The sequence below is a fragment of the Solenopsis invicta genome, chromosome 9 (assembly GCF_016802725.1).
Source record: "Solenopsis invicta isolate M01_SB chromosome 9, UNIL_Sinv_3.0, whole genome shotgun sequence".
Taxonomy (NCBI): Eukaryota; Metazoa; Arthropoda; class Insecta; order Hymenoptera; family Formicidae; genus Solenopsis; species Solenopsis invicta.
In genome coordinates, this window is record NC_052672.1 from 12933836 (window position 1) to 12952510 (window position 18675).

The 18675-nt window shown below is 36.6% G+C and overlaps 3 protein-coding genes across 4 annotated transcripts; 1 reads left to right on the plus strand and 2 right to left on the minus strand.

The window, feature by feature from the left end:
* The first annotated feature begins 457 nt into the window (after positions 1–457).
* On the plus strand, positions 458–8836 carry LOC105198013 (splicing factor U2AF 50 kDa subunit). 2 transcript variants are annotated; one of them, XM_011164641.3, is made up of 8 exons: positions 458–615; positions 1316–1545; positions 1739–1999; positions 2192–2342; positions 2440–2495; positions 7590–7871; positions 8168–8332; positions 8395–8836. In XM_011164641.3, the coding sequence occupies exons 1-8, from the start codon at positions 594–596 to the stop codon at positions 8524–8526; spliced, it is 1299 nt and encodes a 432-aa protein (XP_011162943.1). In that variant the 5' UTR covers positions 458–593; the 3' UTR covers positions 8527–8836. The 2 variants fall into 2 exon arrangements, with proteins under 2 accessions (XP_011162943.1, XP_011162944.1); XM_011164642.3 differs by having other exon boundaries at positions 2192–2330.
* An 88-nt stretch (positions 8837–8924) lies between these two features.
* LOC105198012 lies at positions 8925–10158 on the minus strand. The gene is made up of 3 exons (XM_011164639.3): positions 9778–10158; positions 9292–9375; positions 8925–9213 (listed from the first exon to the last, which is right to left on the minus strand). The coding sequence occupies exons 1-3, from the start codon at positions 9818–9820 to the stop codon at positions 9050–9052; spliced, it is 291 nt and encodes a 96-aa protein (XP_011162941.1). The 5' UTR covers positions 9821–10158; the 3' UTR covers positions 8925–9049.
* Positions 10159–10356: 198 nt separating this feature from the next.
* On the minus strand, positions 10357–18657 carry LOC105198011 ((E3-independent) E2 ubiquitin-conjugating enzyme). The gene is made up of 8 exons (XM_011164638.3): positions 18107–18657; positions 17736–17909; positions 17506–17664; positions 16275–16931; positions 15987–16197; positions 15580–15763; positions 13282–15296; positions 10357–13211 (listed from the first exon to the last, which is right to left on the minus strand). The coding sequence occupies exons 1-8, from the start codon at positions 18335–18337 to the stop codon at positions 12817–12819; spliced, it is 4026 nt and encodes a 1341-aa protein (XP_011162940.1). The 5' UTR covers positions 18338–18657; the 3' UTR covers positions 10357–12816.
* Between the last annotated feature and the right edge of the window lie 18 nt (positions 18658–18675).

An 18675-nucleotide genomic window follows, 5' to 3' on the forward strand; every position in this document is an offset into this window, starting at 1 on the left:
AAAACTTGCGGTAAATTAAAAAAAATCTAATAATTTTTATGTTATATCATTTTTATGAAAATTCATTATTCTTTAATGTCAAAATATTTTCAAATATTTTGTATTTGTTCTATCAGATTTTATGTTTTCTCATGTTTGTCTTCCTGTAAAATACTATAAATGAATTCTATTGAGACGAAGTATCACGTGATTGGTTGTTGCTGTTGGATCCAGTTAATTGGTTACTTAACGCTTTAAGGCTCATTTACATTAGTAGACAAGAAAAGAAAAATTAAAAGAGAAAGCGAGATAAAAGAGAAATTAAAAAATACAAGAAATTTAGCTACCAGAAAAACAATAAACTGAATATTTACCTACTTTTTCTACTTAAAAATGTATTTGATAATTGAAAACAATTTCTAAAAAGGGAGATGAATTTTCTCGGTGGTATTCGCCATATCTCGAGATCACGCCATACTTTATGGCCGTTTGTACTTGCCACACGCCATTTTGGAAGAGGAGGTTCGGGGTATAATTGAGATTCCTGCTGATTCCTGCATTTTATTAATTTCAGCGTCGTGCGTTTATTCAGGTGAAGCGGCAGTATTACAAGCATGGGCGAGGATTTCAACGGAGGTGAGCAATTTGATGTGCTGGTGCGACTCGCTAGTGGACCGTTCCCACGATGTTCCCGCGTTATTAACTCGCCAACCGATCTGTTTGCGATACGTAATGGCCGGAGCTAGTAAACAGTTCCAACAATTGATTTTTAAAAGTCGTTTAGATGCTAAATTTATTTAAAATGATTTATTTATTTATCTCCTAATACGTCTTTTGCATTACGACGAATTCGTGCGTTTTGAAGTATTGGTACTTAAATAAGTTTATTAGCATTTATTGAGAATATATTGCCTATTAATTTCATTGAATGTTATTTAAACATTGTTTTTGTCTGATATAAAGCATAGTAATATAAGTATAAATAATTTACAAGTAAATTTAGCTATATTTGAGCAATTCCATGAGTTATGCTCCAATTTCAATGGTTTGTGTTTAATATTATTTAAACATTGTCCTTTTTCAATATAAAGCACTATAATATAAGTATAAATAATTTATAAGTAAATTTAAATTACTATTCTTGTTGTGCCATTTGATGATGAGTTATGCTTCAATTCTTTGTGTTTAATATTATTTAAACATTGCCCTTATTCGATATAAAGTACAGTAATACAAGTACAAATAATTTACAAGTGAATTTAATTAAACTATGTTTGTTATATAATTTGTTGATAAATTGTTGAGGCTTCATTTTTTAATTTTTATACTCTTATAGATCGTGATAGGCAAGATCGGGATAAAGACAGAGATCGGGATAGAGATCGTGATAGGCGGCATCGTTCACGCAGTCGAGATCGCAGAAAGCGCTCTCGTTCTCGTTCCAAAGATCGCAGAGACAGAAAACGGAGTAACTCGCCGAAGAAGAGCCGCAGCTCCAGGAGAAGAAAACCATCTTTGTACTGGGATGTGCCACCACCCGGTTTTGAACACATCACTCCTTTACAGGTAAGATTATTTGTTTTTGTGTCTTGGCCACTTTGTCTTGAGAGGGAAATTATTTTAAATATTTAACTTTTTTTTAAGTTTTCTTACATTTATTTTATATTTAAATATAAGTATTTAAATATAAATATTACATATTTTATATTAAAATTATTTTAAATTGATATATACATATATATATTTTTTATTTATGTAGTATAAAGCTATGCAGGCTGCTGGCCAAATACCCGCGAATATCGTAGCAGACACTCCACAAGCAGCTGTGCCTGTAGTTGGTAGCACTATAACTCGCCAGGCAAGGAGACTTTATGTAGGGAACATTCCATTTGGCGTCACCGAGGAGGAAATGATGGAGTTCTTCAATCAACAGATGCATCTCTCTGGACTTGCACAAGCTGCTGGAAATCCAGTATTGGCGTGTCAAATTAATTTAGACAAAAATTTCGCATTTTTGGAGGTATAACTTATCACGTACATACATCAGATATATGTTTACATTGCTTTTTATATGTCGTTAGAAATAATGCAACACACACACACACACACACACATTGTGAATTTCTATTTATATATATTTTAGTCATCGCTAATAAGTGATTTTAAGTGTATTGATAAACATATTTTTTTTTTTATTTTTTTTTTTATATAGTTCCGATCGATAGACGAAACCACACAAGCTATGGCATTCGATGGTATAAATTTCAAGGGGCAGAGTCTGAAGATAAGAAGGCCACATGATTATCAACCAATGCCGGGAATGACCGATAATCCAAGCATGAACGTGCCAGGTACGGTTCCTGGTATGTTTTAAACATACATTTTCTTATATCTATTTATACCCTTAACCGTGCCTCGCGTGATAATAATATTTTAATTCCACATATATTTCTCTTTTAGATTCACCCCACAAGATCTTCATTGGTGGTTTACCAAATTATTTGAACGAGGAACAGGTATGCTGGCAAATTTGTGAAATAATTCATTTATTGCACACCTTTGGATGCAGTTCTTCTCCATTGACGCCTATTCCGATTAGTATTACATTAATCCGTTAAATTGCGTTGCTATGGCTGGCGCTAAGTTTTGTTACTTGAGCGAATCGGCTTCAATGATCGACGAAAAATTGCATCGCGATGTTGCGACAGCAACAGGATTAGCACGCGCGATATGCTAATCCTGTTGCGAGTTGCACAAGTTACCCTCAAAGGATGAAATTATAATATAGGTATCTAGCTATTTAGCAGTGAGTGCACTCACATAAACATAAACGACCGAGAACCCACGTCTTACTCAAGTTCGACAGAGGTATGTATGCGTTTCCATCAAGATTTCGGCGTCGATTAGGTTCCTTATTAGGTAGATGGTGTGCGTGTTCACTTCAGATCGTGTGGCTCCGTTCTCTTTTTACGTTTATCTTCAGACAGTCCGCTTTCTCGTTCTCCAGTGAAATTTCCTTATCATTCCTCGTATCTATCGTCGTCTTTCCAACGTGGCGTATCTTTGTTTAGGGCGCATTAGAGACGTTACAGCATTTAGGTGGGGTATGCAGTCGCATCAGCGGTTATCCTTTTCTTTTTCCTCTCTCTTACAGCCTTTCTAGGCACATCGCGGACCCAGTCCATCACAAGAGGAGATACGAGTCTCTCAAATCTAGGCAGTTTTTTTTTAGGAAAACCAACAGGGAAGGGGGGAGTTCTAACTATATTCAAAAATAAATCGATCAAAGGAAATAGACGGTCATTCGCGTTTCAATCTTCATCTGTCTTAATGCAAAAATAATAAAGTAGAGATACGTGTTTTTGAGAAAAAACTTTAAAGCTATCTATGACTTCTATTTCCAATTTGTGAAATGCTTTTACAGAGCCGTCCACTTTCATGCAGCAATGTTGCAAAGAAGGATATTTTTTAGGTCTACGAGAAAAGCATAAGATCAACGTATTTTACATGTAGCAGAACCTTTTTTTTTTCCTTTTCTTTCTTTTTTGGGATTACAGGGTCAACACATAATTTTATGTGCATCTGGTAACAGCTCCAAGTTCTCCGGTATACATTCTTTTCAGGAAATACCTTTTCCTTTTGCAGCTGTTCTTTTTACAGGCTTTTCAGGCTTTACTGCACGTCTCTCGTCTCTTGTGCCTTGTTACGTTTATTACAGGTTACCGCGCGAACGAATGATCTTCAAATGTCGATGCATTGAAAAAAAAACTTGAAAAAAATGATGTGCAAAGAAAAATAGTAGAAAAAAAAGAAACGGCAATTTCATTGGACATTAAGAAGTTAAATGTTATCGATATTCTTACAAATGGACTGTATTTAAATTCATAAGAGAGTAAAAAAAAACACAAAACAAGAATATGAACGTTTCGTTATTATGTAGTAAACTGTGGACTGATACCAGTACCCTTTCTCCCCATTTCTTAGCTTAGGGTCGTGCCGATCAAAAGCATTCGCTTACCACTACCACTACTTCTACCACTACTTCTACCACTACTACTACCGAACATGACAAAATACCACACTGCCTGGAGAGAGGCTAAGCCCATTCCCTCGAGGCAAGTACTTAATACCATTCTCATTGCCTTCGTACATTGGGTTTATGCGACCAATTTTTGTAGCCTCCCTTCCTCGATGAGTTCTCGGTCCTCCTGATGCCAATGGTGCGTTTTCTGATTCAATAGTTTCACAATCAATAAAAGCATGTTGCTTTAATCTGCTAAATCGCGCTGAATTAGTAACTAAATCGGAATCATAGAATTTCGCAACGGAAAAAAATTTTTTTTAACGAAAGCAACATGCTGTTATCAGAAGTTTTGAATTTTCAGTTTCTCAGTCCGTGTGGAGATGTAAGTAAATACATATGTTATATTGATTAAAGAGTATAAATATCACAGAGAGACATAGATCGGTATACGAAATAATGGTATAAGGAATGATGCTGGAGCACAATTAAGCGGGAATTGTTTCGTCGGACGTGAGGGTGATGTGTGAGGAGTTACCACCGAGGAAAGAGTGATTAAAATACGCAAGCATATCTATGCATTCGTATTTTGTTTTTCTCACATTCGGACTATGCAACTTTCTTTTCTTTGAATTTCTCTGTAAAGAATTATTGAGAGATCCAGTTAAATATTTTGCTTTTAATTGGCGCAATGTCTTCTGTTATCTTTTTAAAAAAAAACTATTGTAAAGATATTCTCTTAAAATCCTTATCTTATTTTAATAATATGATTTGTCCCGTTTGTATCAATGTAAGTTAACTTTTATTGCGATTTGAAGACATTTTTCTTTACCGCGTTTTTTTTGTAGTTTTTAAGAATTTTTTTTTAGAAAATAGATATATATTTTTTTGAAATTATTTTTGTCTTTTATTTATTATTTATTATTATTTAAAGATTGATTTTTTATTTCTATACTAAAAAATATAAATAATTTATTAATAATAAGTCTATTTTGACTTCTGCGTGATTTATCGATGACCATGATCTCGAAACTCGTAGTGGATTGAAATTAAAAACTCGAACTTCATTTTAAAAATAGAACTTGTTTTTAATAAAGTTCCATTTATTTCATTGAACAACATGAGAAATTCTTATTCCAATAGTGTTCACATAAGTGTTCTGATTAAATTGACATTGAGTTTTTAATTTCAGACTATTGGAAGATCCGAAATCATAATTACTAATGAATTGTGCAAAAACCAAATAGATCTGTTATTTTTTTATTTAAAAAGAATTGAAAATTAATTTTCAAACAATAATGAATGAAGAAAAAAAATTTTTTTTTAATATTTAGCTATTTTTGTTTACATTCTAAAAAAATCAGCGCAACAAAGTATAGAAGATACCTTAGAATTTACTTTCTATCTTTTTTGAATTCTAAAAATTAGAAATGTTAGAAACTAAGTTAAATCATAATTTAAATTAATTTACATTGATGCAAGAATTTGGCCCTCTGATTGGCCGTGAAGAAAGTACAACTCAGACGGAAGTGTGCTTGCAGAATTTGAAAATTGATAGGAAACGCGGGCAATATCGTGTGCGAATTTGCGTGAATCGTGGCGAAAGCAGGAGGGAGGGGAGAAAAGATAGATATGAAACAGCGTATTGCTATACAGTAGACTGGTAGACACGATCTCGTCGAAAAATTGAAGCATACGTGGAGCGCACTTCATTTAACGCTTGTTAGCATCATTCTTCTTATTAATTAATGGTGTTCAGACCTTTTTACCAGGCCCAAAAAAAGTCTGCATGTTTTGGCACTTACCGTGCTTATAAACATAATTTGTTCTTGTTTAATACTCGAATAACGATTGGTCGCGTGGTCCTCGAACTACTGAAAAGAGGATTGGTGCCATACAAAGGAAGAAGAAGAATGTACAAGAATGAAATGATCGCGAGCATCAGGTGAAGCATGTTCACTCAGCGTCGTATCAAATGGCTTGTTTTTAATACAAAGTCCCTTCTATTTTTATCTTTCGAGATTGCATCTTCTTTCTGGCAATAGTGTTGTGAATTGAAAGTTTTTCAGCGGTAAAGTAAAATAAAAAAAGAAGAGTAGCGACAGACAAAACACGATAAGCTACGTAGATGTAATCAAATAAAGAAAAACAAATGAAGAAAGCTTGGAGAAGGGGGAACAGATCTGAAGACCAAAACATAGCGATAAAGAGCGACAAATTTGCTCGAATGAAATCGCTAAGGAGAACTGTGTGGAAAATGATCAAAAAGATAAAAGAAATGAAGAAAATGATAACAGTGTTAAATGAACAGGTAACTTGGTATAAGGTAAGAAGCCAGATGAACCCCTCGGGAAGAAGCTAATGTAGGAGGAAAAGAGGAAGAGAGGAGAAGAGATACGGGATGAGCGCGTTTGAAAAAAAAAGATTGCAGAAACAAAGAATAGTATAGCCGGTATAACAAAAACTGGGGGAAATGTAAAGTAAATATTGTGATTAAAGGTCATTCTACCGCGTAATCCGCGTAGGCTGCGTTTGTTTTGACGCTTTAAGCATCATTTCGTCATTTATGAAATATTAAACGAGAACAAACGAACATCAGGCGAGTTTTTAATTCATCGACAATGGATCAATCGCATTATGCGCAGATGCAGCTTTGCTTCATGAAAGTTGCATTTGCGCATAATGCGATCGATCGATCGATGAATGAAAAAACTCGCCTGACTCCAAACGCTGCGAGCAAGTAGAAGCGAATGCAGCCATGCACTTAGTTTACACCGAGCACTTTGATGCACGTATTAAGCACCATTATTAGTACCAAATCGTAATTTAATATCCTCGTTTATGCCGAGTATATCGAGTGATCTTAGTACGGATATAGAATTTAATACGCGTATCTAAGTGCTCGGCGATGTAAATATGTGAATGGTTGTAGTGTTGTAAGGCTAGTTGAATGTTTGTTTCTATCAATGCAAATTAGTTAAACGTCAGGTTTAATTGTTTTTCTTTTTCTAGTTCTAAAACAGATCGAGATTAAAAAGTTACAGTAATTTACATTGGTAGAAATGGACATATATACCTTGCAGTACTTTAACAATCACTACTTTTTTGTAATGTTCTTAAATGAGATGAGGAGAAGTGGGGGATTAACAAATTAATAAAGAAGACTCTAAAGATCGAGGTAGGCATAGCTAGAAATGTATAGAAACAAAGGCATGATAGTGGGAATAGAAATGTAAAACATAAAAAAGATATGAATAAGAAGTTGAAGACAGGAATTATGGAGGATGAGCTTTTATAAAGAATAAAATAAAATTTATTATAAAAAATTAAAATTTATAACTTAGTCGGAAATATAACAAGTATAATTAATTTAATTTTATAAATGCAAAATTTGATTGTACTTGATGACGTGTGAAAAAAATTTTTGAAAGATTTTAAGAGACAATATCTTACATACGTTTCGACATCTAACAGTCTAAAGCTAATCGTAGAAATTTGTTTAATAATTCAGAGTTGCATAGTCCATATTTTATAGATACGAAGATATGTTACGCGACTGAGAGAGTAACACTTTTTTACGGTAATACAGGTGAAAGAGCTGTTGATGAGCTTTGGACAACTGAGAGCGTTCAATCTAGTAAAGGATTCCGCGACTGGTCTCTCCAAAGGATATGCGTTCTGTGAATACGTAGATGTTTCGATGACCGACCAAGCGATCGCTGGATTAAACGGGATGCAACTGGGCGACAAGAAGTTAATTGTGCAGCGCGCCAGTGTGGGCGCTAAGAATCCTATGATAGGCGCGCAAGCTCCAGTACAAATCCAAGTGCCTGGTTTGTCGATGGTTGGCACGAGCGGACCTGCGACTGAAGTAAGAGTTAAATCCAACGAAATTATGAATTTACAAATTTTCTGTTTCATTATTTTATTTTTTAATATGAAATACGAGTTCCCAAAGTGAGTTGTCCATTCAACTTTGTACATTCATTCATTTATAATTGTTCCTCCAATTGTTCAATTTTTTATAAAAAACATACATAATGTAAAAATTGGTGGGAATGAGCCCGAAACTCGCTGGCTATTAATTTATTACTGTTGCATGGAGCCATTACGCTATCTCATTACAATCGAATTTATAATCTTATTATAATCGTATTATTCTTTTAGGTACTTTGTTTGCTCAATATGGTCACACCGGAGGAATTAATGGAGGAAGAAGAATACGAGGACATTCTTGAGGACATTAAAGAGGAATGTAACAAATACGGTGTAGTGCGATCAGTAGAGATTCCTAGACCAATCGAGGGTGTTGACGTTCCTGGATGTGGCAAGGTACTATTAATATTGGCGTACCGCTTTTACATATTACTTACCACTTTTATATTCTGTTACAGGTATTTGTAGAATTCAATAGCGTGATTGATTGTCAAAAGGCGCAACAGACTCTCACGGGCCGAAAGTTTAATAATCGCGTCGTAGTTACGTCTTACTTCGATCCCGACAAGTATCACCGTAGAGAATTCTAATTTGTAGACTTCTCTTTTCATACCATTTAATAATTATATAAATATATGTAATACATTGTATATGTGAATTTGAATAAGCGTACTCGAAGAAAATTATACATTTACCAATGAATAATCGACGATAATAATAAGAACTTGCTGCGTTTAGCGGTAAGCAATTAGAATTGTAAGTATATCCCATTGAAACAGAAAATTTCCTCACGCTTTAAAGACACAACGTGGACATATGTAATAATAACAAATACATTTGGTCGTTAATATAAGATGAACAATGGTACCGATAATTTGATATTACCTGTTAGAAGATTAAGAAAATAAAGACATGATCTTGTAAAGACACGACAAACAAGCTGGATAAGACTGCGAAATTAATGAAGCAAGAACATAATAGTATCACACTATTTTTACAAAAAAAGTTTATTCGAAATTGTTGATATATAATTTACAATTGAATATTTAATACAATGATAGATGAGAATAAGTTTGGGAGAAGGGAGCGGAAACGAGAGGTAGGAAAACTAACTCAACTTTCGATCTGCAACGCAGGTTGATAGGAATGTTGGCCATCCACAGTGTCCGCGGAGTCCACTACAAATTTCTGTAATAACGCATAAAGTCCACCGCCGAGTAGTAGCATGCCGATACCCGTTAAGAGCACTATTGCCCAGGCTGGAATTGCCGTACCCTCTAAACAAATGATTTAACAAACATTTAAACTTGTGATTTTTCATGACGCGCCGTATTTTATTCTCATCACAGACTTACTGTAATAACGTCTGGTTATTGTTTTTCGGCCCCTCAAAATTTTGCGCCTTGCTTCGACCTCCTCCAGGAATATTCCCATTACAACTATTCAGTATTGTTCAGAAAGCGAAAAAAAGATTAATTCATTTTCATGGAAGTTATATGGATTTTTTTACGTGCTAATATTTAGAAATCTTGCATATAATGCTTAACATTTATTTATTAATTAACATTAGGATTTATTGGCAAAGATAAAAATAAGAATTACGATTTATTATCATATTTGGTAAAAATGATTAAATTTTCGTTTAAAATGTTACGAATGATTTCATTATCAACGCGATAAAAGAAACACAATAATTATTTTTGATCAATCGGCAACGGTTTCTATGGTGCAAATGATATAAAAAAGTGAAACGCCTTTATTTCTACTGTCGACCATGAACATTTATCTTTCGGGTTTATTGACACTTTTCTTCCCGTATATTAAAATTAAATTTTACTTACGTAAAGCTATAGTTAGATAGCACACAAACTTTTTCGACCACATTTTATTTTCTCGTAAAAAATTAATAGATGAAAAACGAAAGAATAGGATCGAATCGCTGTCGTAGTTAACTGTAAAATGTCCACCTAACGTACTGAATCACACCTTTGATAAGAGATAACTGAGTGTACAGCTTATCTATTTTAAGATAGCGAGATATAATTTTTCTTTTGTACGGATATTCCCGTTCCTACACTTGAATGTAGAACGGTCGGATTAAGAATTATCAATTTGTCGCGTTCATTAATGCATCGACTTTTGATTATTACACAAAACTGTCACAATATTTACGTCAATTAATAATTTCTCTAAACGGTAATTTTCTTAATTTCTTGTAATGTTGCTAAGATTCTAAATTGGTACTACATAATAGATATAAATAAAATGCGTTTTCTTTCCTATTTGAATTATTGTGTACTAACAATGAAATAAAAATGAGATGGATTAGCGAAGGAAAAAGTGGAGGAGCCGGATTAAAGGTTTGTAAGGATACAATTAAACATTCTGTGAAGAATACAAGCCATTTCAAAGTCCGTTCATTCTTTTATGATCTTTTATTGATCCAAATTAAGGAAACTGAATTACATCCATAGCAAATTATTACAGAATTATTGCAATTATTCGATTCGATCGATACGAATGCAGTAGTCGATGAAATAACGAGTTGAGCTTAACGAATGTGTATGTGTGTGCACGCCTTCAAAAACTGAATTTCGCAGATGTAAAACAATTTTCAGAATAAGAGTAAATAATTTTGAATTTAATTTAAGATGCGGGGACTTACGACGAATAAGTGATAGTGAACGAAAAAGCGTTGAGAGAGAGGCGGGAAGAACATAGTCTCAAATAAATAAAAAAAAAAAAATTAAATAAAAATCCGCCATATACACTTCACGTTAGACTAGAATACATTCTTTTTTTTTACGTGTACGCTTTACGCTTGGAAGTTAGCATCGACTGTGATTGTGGTAGTTCGCTAACACATTCAGGCGGCCCCTTTTCTTTCTCTCTCTCGCCAAGTATCTCTTTTTCCTTTTTCTTTCGAAAAAGTGCGACGTGAAATAAAACTTCGAACGCGGCTCACAGATATTATTACCGTAATCAATACAAATATAGCTGGCACATATACAAGGCATTCCAAATTCCGTTTCACGTTTCGGCGACTTCGCACAACGCGCCTCTCTTCGCTTCTACTAGCATATACTCATTTACAGTCGTAACAAGGACCGTAGACATCTTCCTGTGTCTTTTCTAATATAATTTTACTCAGCACCACGTAAACTTCTCGCAGAGCGTTTCCTATCTGTCTTTCACTAAGCGAAGACGTGTAGGAAATTCGACGCTTTGAAAGCTCCGTTAATCGATTGAACGACAGCGAGTACACATTTCCTGTGAGAGATCGTAAGAAAGGACGAGAGAAAAAGAACAATTTCTGACGAATATTTGAATATTACACTAGCGTTTTGCGCCACGACTCTGAATTAATCGATCTGGGAGATCTTTCCTATTTTTTTGATCTTGCTATCATTTTTTTATGAGTATCATAAATTATATACTTCAGCAGAAAACAACTCCCTCGCCCAAGATACCTTACGCACAAATCGCTAAACAAAACAAATAAATAATACTGTATATATATGCATATGTATAACGTTTACGGTGCACCTTTATTAACATATTAACACGATTAAGTATTAATAATTATTAAAACGATATACTGAAATAAAACATTCAGTCCTTCCTCGCGATATACTTCAAAAAATAATAGGAATGAAAGGAGACTGTCTCCGTTGAATGTATGGAAAATCTCGACAACGGAAGATTAACAATAAAGATAATGCGTTTCATTTCTAAATTTCTATCCTTTACAAGCTATGCTAAGAAAATTCATAATATCGGACATAGCCATTGTGGAGATCTCATCTAGATATGAATTTTTTTTTCTAAGCTATGCCTCTCACACGCCTGCGATTAAAGTCACTTCGCTTGAGAATAGTCGTAATACTTGGATGGCATAATAACTTCAAGACGTACCTGGACAAGAATAACCGACCTATTTACGATTCCGATAATAGTTTATTAGTGAAAGTGCAGTCGTGAAAATGCGCTGCGCAGAATCAACGTATTGTTACCTTTTAAATTCCTATTACATTTTCTCATCAATCTAACATATTGTTACTGATCTTTATCTTTCATAGCTGTTTTCTCCCTTTTTTTTACAGAAATGTAAATTTCCCTCATATTTCTGCACTATCGCAAAAAATATATATATCTTAAGATATATATATATTTTTTCTTCGTTAGATTGAGATTAAACCTACCTTCTTTTATTTGTCATAGACAATGCAAATAATACCTTCGCTTCAAAAGTACAGAACTAAATGCGAGAACAGTATTACATAGGTTTCTTTCCCCTTTTTTTTTACGTTGACGCCCGGATGTCAATGTGAATTTCACAGTTCGTCTAGATAGTATACGAAATCATGTATGTGCGTGTATGTATGTACGTGTGCGCACGTTGCATTTCTTTTTATAACTATAATCGCGCTTTTTAGGTGTCGCTATGGTTATTCTCGTGGTTATTCTCAAAACACTTCTCTAGCAGTGGAGCAACAATTGTCGTGGAGCTTTTGTTAGGAATTATCGCATTGTTATTAAATACCATCAATAGATAGATATCGCAAGTGTGTGTATACGTGCGCGCGCGCGCGCGCGCGCGCGTGTGTGTGTGTGTGTGTGATTCAAAATTCCGTTTGCAATAAATTAGAGAATGTATATATATATGTATATAGACTACATATATTTTATATCTACATAATATATATATATTATAAATAAATATATACGTATATATATTATTTATATATAAATATATATAATATAGAATACATATATATATATGCATTCCAATAAATATATTTATATCTCTTTTATTACCGAATAGCCATATAATTTAAACGGGCTAAGCATTTCAACTTATGCTTACTTTTACCTTGTGGCTAGCTGGTGTTTTGGCTCGAAGTATTCTTTTTCGTTTCACTCGGCGCCGCGGCGGAACTATTCGTTGCGGAAGGTAACATCGCTTCCTTGAACTGATTGCCATTTAAGGTCAGCTTTTTGCTATTCTCTTGCGTATTGCTGCTGCTATTGCTGTTACTATTACTCTCGTCACATTCTGTTGCTTCACCGTCAACAGATTCAGACGTTTCTTGGCACTGATTTGTAATATTATTTATTAACTCCGTGGTGTTTTCATTGTCCTGCCAGTCATCCGACCTCTGTATTATACTTTGTTTAATGAGCACTGCTTTAAACGTCGCTAAAGTCTTGCGGAGAGTTATGCAAAAACCGCGCGACGCCGGGATGAGTGGGAACTCGGGCAATACTTTCTCATCTGTAAACAGAACCAAAAGTTTATTATCTAATTCCAGATAAAATACCATAAAAAGACATATGTTATGTACCAATATCTGCAATTTTTTTAAACGTGGTGGGAGTAACCGGAGACAGTGGATGCTGATTGTTATGTTGCTCAGATATCTCCATCCATAGCTCCACTCTCTGTAGCAACTTCTCGGCGTGTTTTTTGAAGTGCGCGATGATTATGTCCTTAAATACAGGCGGTGGATACAGCAGCAATTTAGTCTGTGCTTGCACCAGCTTCAACACCACCATCTCGTTGTACATCCTCGAGTTTTCACGTCCCTGCTGTGAGCCCTTCTGTTTTTCGAAGCCAGCCTCGTTAAAGTACGGCTCGCTCACGAGTATCAGACCTTGTATTGAGACTATCACTTGTAACAGAGTCGATGAGCTTGTCCACATCTCCGTGCCACGACCGGACCAGGTACCCAACAGACTTACGCACACTTTCCCATCCTCGTAGAGATTAGGATTCAGCCGGTCGCTGCAGTAGGATATGTAATGACAGAGGGGCGGTGCGGCCGGATAATCAGCGGACAATTGGAAATCGAAAAGAAAGAGGCCGTCTTCGTAGGGCGTCTTCTCGGGGCCACGAAACATCACGGAGTATAGATCTATACGGTCCTCAAATCCCTTTACCCAGACACCTGGCGGAAGCGAGCTCTTCAGCAGCTTCAATTCTTTGGAGACCGTACGGAAAAAGTTGGTGAGGTCGGTGGGCTGAAACATGGTCAGCTTGAATTTGTGACTGTCGGGTGCAGTCTCTTCGATGGAGAAACCCTCGCCCTCGGTGTAAACGGTCGGTGGAATTTCGATAGAACAGGACGGATCCGTCAATGTTTCGCTCGGACGTTCCTCCTCCTCGCCCTTCTGCTTTTTCCGCGGGGACGAAGTCTTCTCCGCGTCCGACAGTGACATCTTTCCTAAACCAAATCTCTTGGACACCTCGGCGTGCGCCAATACAAGTTGTGCTTTTATCAAATTACAAAGTTTGACGCATACTTGTGACGTACCGATGCTCTGAGAGGTCAACAAACTCGTCGGCACTTTTTTCACTTTATTCACCTCAGTTTTCTCGGGTGAGGTCATACCGTTTATTGTAGACGAGCACTCTGGAACGTTATTGACGTCCTCACTTATAAGAAATTCCCCGCTGGACTCGCTCGAGCCCGACTCCTTCTTTGAGTTTTCCGCTGAGTATAATCCAGAATCCTCGGGATTGGGATTGGGACATATGAATAATTGATTAATATTCTCCTCACCGTTCTGTTTTTTCGCATTGCTTTCGATACTTGGTGTATTGTCGTTCTGCGATTCGTTGATAATTGTGGAGATTTGCTTCTCCGCTACGCTAATCTCACACGGATCTTCGCCATTGCTCGATTTCTTCGAATCGTCTTTATCTATTCCGGAATCTTCCGGACATTCGGATTTGGGCGTAAAGAGCCTTGTGACTTGATCCGCCATGCGCTGCGCGACGTTCGCTCTGCCGCGTTCTCTCACTCGCTCGAGAAGTCCTTGGAAGTGGCACTCGTGGAAAAATGCGGTACCCATCAGTTTATCCATGTAACGACAATCTTTGTAGACCTCGAGGAGTTTCCTCATCACCTCGGTTGTCTGCAGAGATGGGTTTTGTGTAAAAATCTCTTCCAATCTTGACATTGCAATTCTGGCTTTCTCGATGTGCGCCGCCAATTTTGGTTTTATGTTATCCAATTCCGTCTGCTCGGTGCCATCGTTATCCGCGATAAAGCAATCTTCAAGTTCCGTCTCCCACGACGAATCGGACGATACGTCGTCCCATAGTTCCCCTTCATCGCTGTCGTACTCGCCAACCTTGTACAGATCTTGAGGCCAGCACATGCTAATGTGATCGTCGATCCACCATACTTTCACTCGTCCTTCTGGATAATTATCTAACACTTGACCAGCCGTACATCCGGCGTCTTCACCTTCGAAATTTGCTATTCGAATTACCAGAGTTCCTGGTCTGTACTGAAAGTCCGGATGATCCTTCAAGTCATAAACGCTCACTTCACGCTCCTCCAGAAAAATTGGCCTGGGTAAAAAGTAGCAAATTAAAAAAGAATATTTCACTATTTCTTATTTATAACGATTTTAAGTTCCAAAAACTTAGAAACTCAAAAAAGATAAAATTCTTATAATTCTCTAATATTGTAATTTTTTTCTACTTATTATACACGTGTGTTCTGTTAAAACACATTATATTCATATAATGTTGCATGTGGTAACACAAAAATCTGAATAAACCAAGCTATTATGAAATTCGAAAATAATATGTGAAGAAAATACTGATGAAGCATTTTCATTGTAACACTTACTCTGGATTTTGACTAGAAGTATATGTACGGAACCATTTTATTTTGGCAGTACGGCCTTGATGATCAACACTTTGTACAACACCATACATTCTAGATTCTTCTTTTTGATCTACAACAAAGTCACCTGGGAAAAATTCCTTATCATCCAAGTGATGAATTGGATATAATTGTGTAGATGGTATTCCTAAAAAAAGAATAGATAACGTTTAATTATAAAATTTTCTCAATAGACTTCTTATAGTATGTAAATCAATATATATAAATTAATGATTATTAATGATTATTATATGCAAATTATAATATTAAAACTTAATTCATTCCAACATATTAAAATAAAAATTTTGTATGATATGAAACTCTCTTTCTCTAACAAATATATAATTAGATAATCATCAATATTTTAATACCAAATTCTACTGAACCATCTTGCCACACCACATTCGCTTTTGTATTAGTGGACAATGTTTCTACGACTATTTTAGTCCCAGCAATTAATGGAACAGGCGGAACTTTCTTTTTCGCTTTTCGCAATTTCTTTTTCTTCAGCACTTTCGTCATCAATGCAGGTCCCTTCTTTTTCTTTCCCACTGATGACATGCTAGAACAGCAGCTAGAGACCTATAAAGCACACATATTGTTGTGACATCTTTGATCTCTGTTTCTTAATGAAAGAAAAAAAAAAGATGTATGATTACCGAAGCAGAATCACTTTGCGAACCCGTATCTTCTGTATCCCACTCGTCCGAACTTTCAGCGTGTTGATTTTGAGGTGGCAGCAACAAAACGTTGTTGCTTACTGTATCTTGAGAATGACCGTCGTTACTTTGACCGTTCTCGTCTGTCGGTTGTTGATCAGACGTTTTATCCTTCTTCTGCTCCTTCTTTTTATCGTCCACCAACTTTGTCACTGTGATATTTGGACGCGTCTTTTTTGGGCTTTGCTTAGGAACTTGATAAATATCCCTCTGTTGTTTTCGCCACTGCTCACGAGTAATAACGTTCTCGTTACCCTTAATGATGTAAAAATTACGATTGCCGACCTGTACCGTCGAGGGCTCAAATACGTTTAACAGTTTCAATTTTTTCAGGTCTTCACCCTCGACCACGAATTTTGGCTGCGCCTGATCGGACCAGGCGCCGTCTTTCGAGTATGCCCGGCACTGCCAATGCACGCCTATCCAATCGGTCTCCACCTTTTCCACGATCACTTTAGTTATTTTTTGCGGTTTTAATTTCCTCTTCGCCTTCATCTCCTTTGTGCACTGAATCCACTGTGCATCCTCCAGGCAGTGAACCGGTCCCCACAGGCTCTGACCAGGATAGAATTCAGTTGGGTGTGGAAAATCATTGTCCTAAAAATATATTTGCTGTTTAAATTCTTAATATGCATGTGTTAAATTCATTTAGTTTTTTTATGATTCTGTTTCAAGTCAACTGTGTTCGGCGTGTTATTTATAAAAACTCAAAGTGTGTATATTTAAAATTGACATGTAAATATTATTGGTACCAAAAGTCAATCTTGATCATAGTTGGCGCTTCTTTACATACAGTGTTATTCACATAAGTCTAGCTTAACATGTGACTAGACATATGCTATACATTTCATTATGTCTACATGAATTATTTACTGTTATGTTTACACTCTTTCATGTAGACAATATGAGTAATGTAAATTAATATACACTGGATAATACAATACAGAAAAAATAATAAAGTCATAAAATTAATATATCTTACTTTAGTATTGATAAAAGAAAAATATATTATAAAATGGAATGTACTTTTCATAATTTCCAATGAAATCTGAGATCCATAATCTATATTATTATTTAAATAAAATAAATGATAGTTTGCAGTATGTAATATAAATCTTATTTTACATGTAAACGCTCAACTCTTATGATTAATAAATTCATTTGATCTTACGCTATCTCGCGCCTCCTCCAATTGTCCCAATACACAGGAATCCATCTCATTTATGACACAGTGAGATCCATCTGGTGTTACCAGCCATAATTTAAAGTGCGTCATTCTAATGCCACCAACCCAGGAATCCATGCACACTGCCATATCTGTCGCAAATTCCTACAAATAACAGCTGTATGTTTCAGTATGTAAATGACGCATGGCTATCTATCATAGAAATATCTATATACCTGCAATGGAATCAGATCTTCACTTTTGATATCCGTAAGAACCTGTTTGGTACCGATGACCTGTACACAGGCTGTCAACTCTACATCCCTGCAGTAGCCTCTCTGTGTGTCCTTTCCCTTGATCATCCTACGAACTACATCTCCAGGCATGAGTGTCCTATCAGCCAGATGAACCTGGAAGCGAGACATTGTTGTAAAAAATCTCCGTGCACAGCGGCCGCTTAAACATCATTCATTTGAAATCCCAATGTAAACTGAGGTCAAATGAATGACAGATGCATTAGGTGTATGTCAAGAAATCAATTGTAACGTCGGAATACATGGGGACGATGACGATCGCTAGATCGGAGCGAGGAACCGTATAGACATACCTTCTTGCAGTTGACCAACTCCTCGACGCCGGACGGATGCCAGATCATCCGGATCTCGCCCTTCTTGCGCTTCGGCAGGTTCTCCTCGTTGTCGCTGCTCTCCTCGGACATGTCCAGGTCATCGTTCTCCATGACGATGCCGAAGACGACGTTGCCCCGTTTGTCCATGCGATAGACGACATCCTCGTAGAAGTACTGATTCTCCGGCGCAACATTCGCCGCGGCAGCCATTTTTCCTCACCCTGCCTGATGACGACCGCACCGTTCCAAGACTCCTCGTTCTCCTCGGTGGCCGTCGATGGCCGAGCCCGGCGCTCACCAGCACTCACCAGCGCTCGCTCACCGGCGCTGTACTCCCTCAGAGAGAGTCGAGCGGTACCGAACGCGGCCGAGGCTCGGCAGCCGAGCCGAGTCGAGCCGACGACGGCGACGACGATGACGACGACGTCAACGTCGACGTTGACAGGTCACGCGTCGCACAGGCACACGCATCGCGCTATAACTGCATTCTTTTGCATTTTGTACATTTCAAGCCTTGAGATTCAAGGGCCGAAAGGGAGGATCCGCGG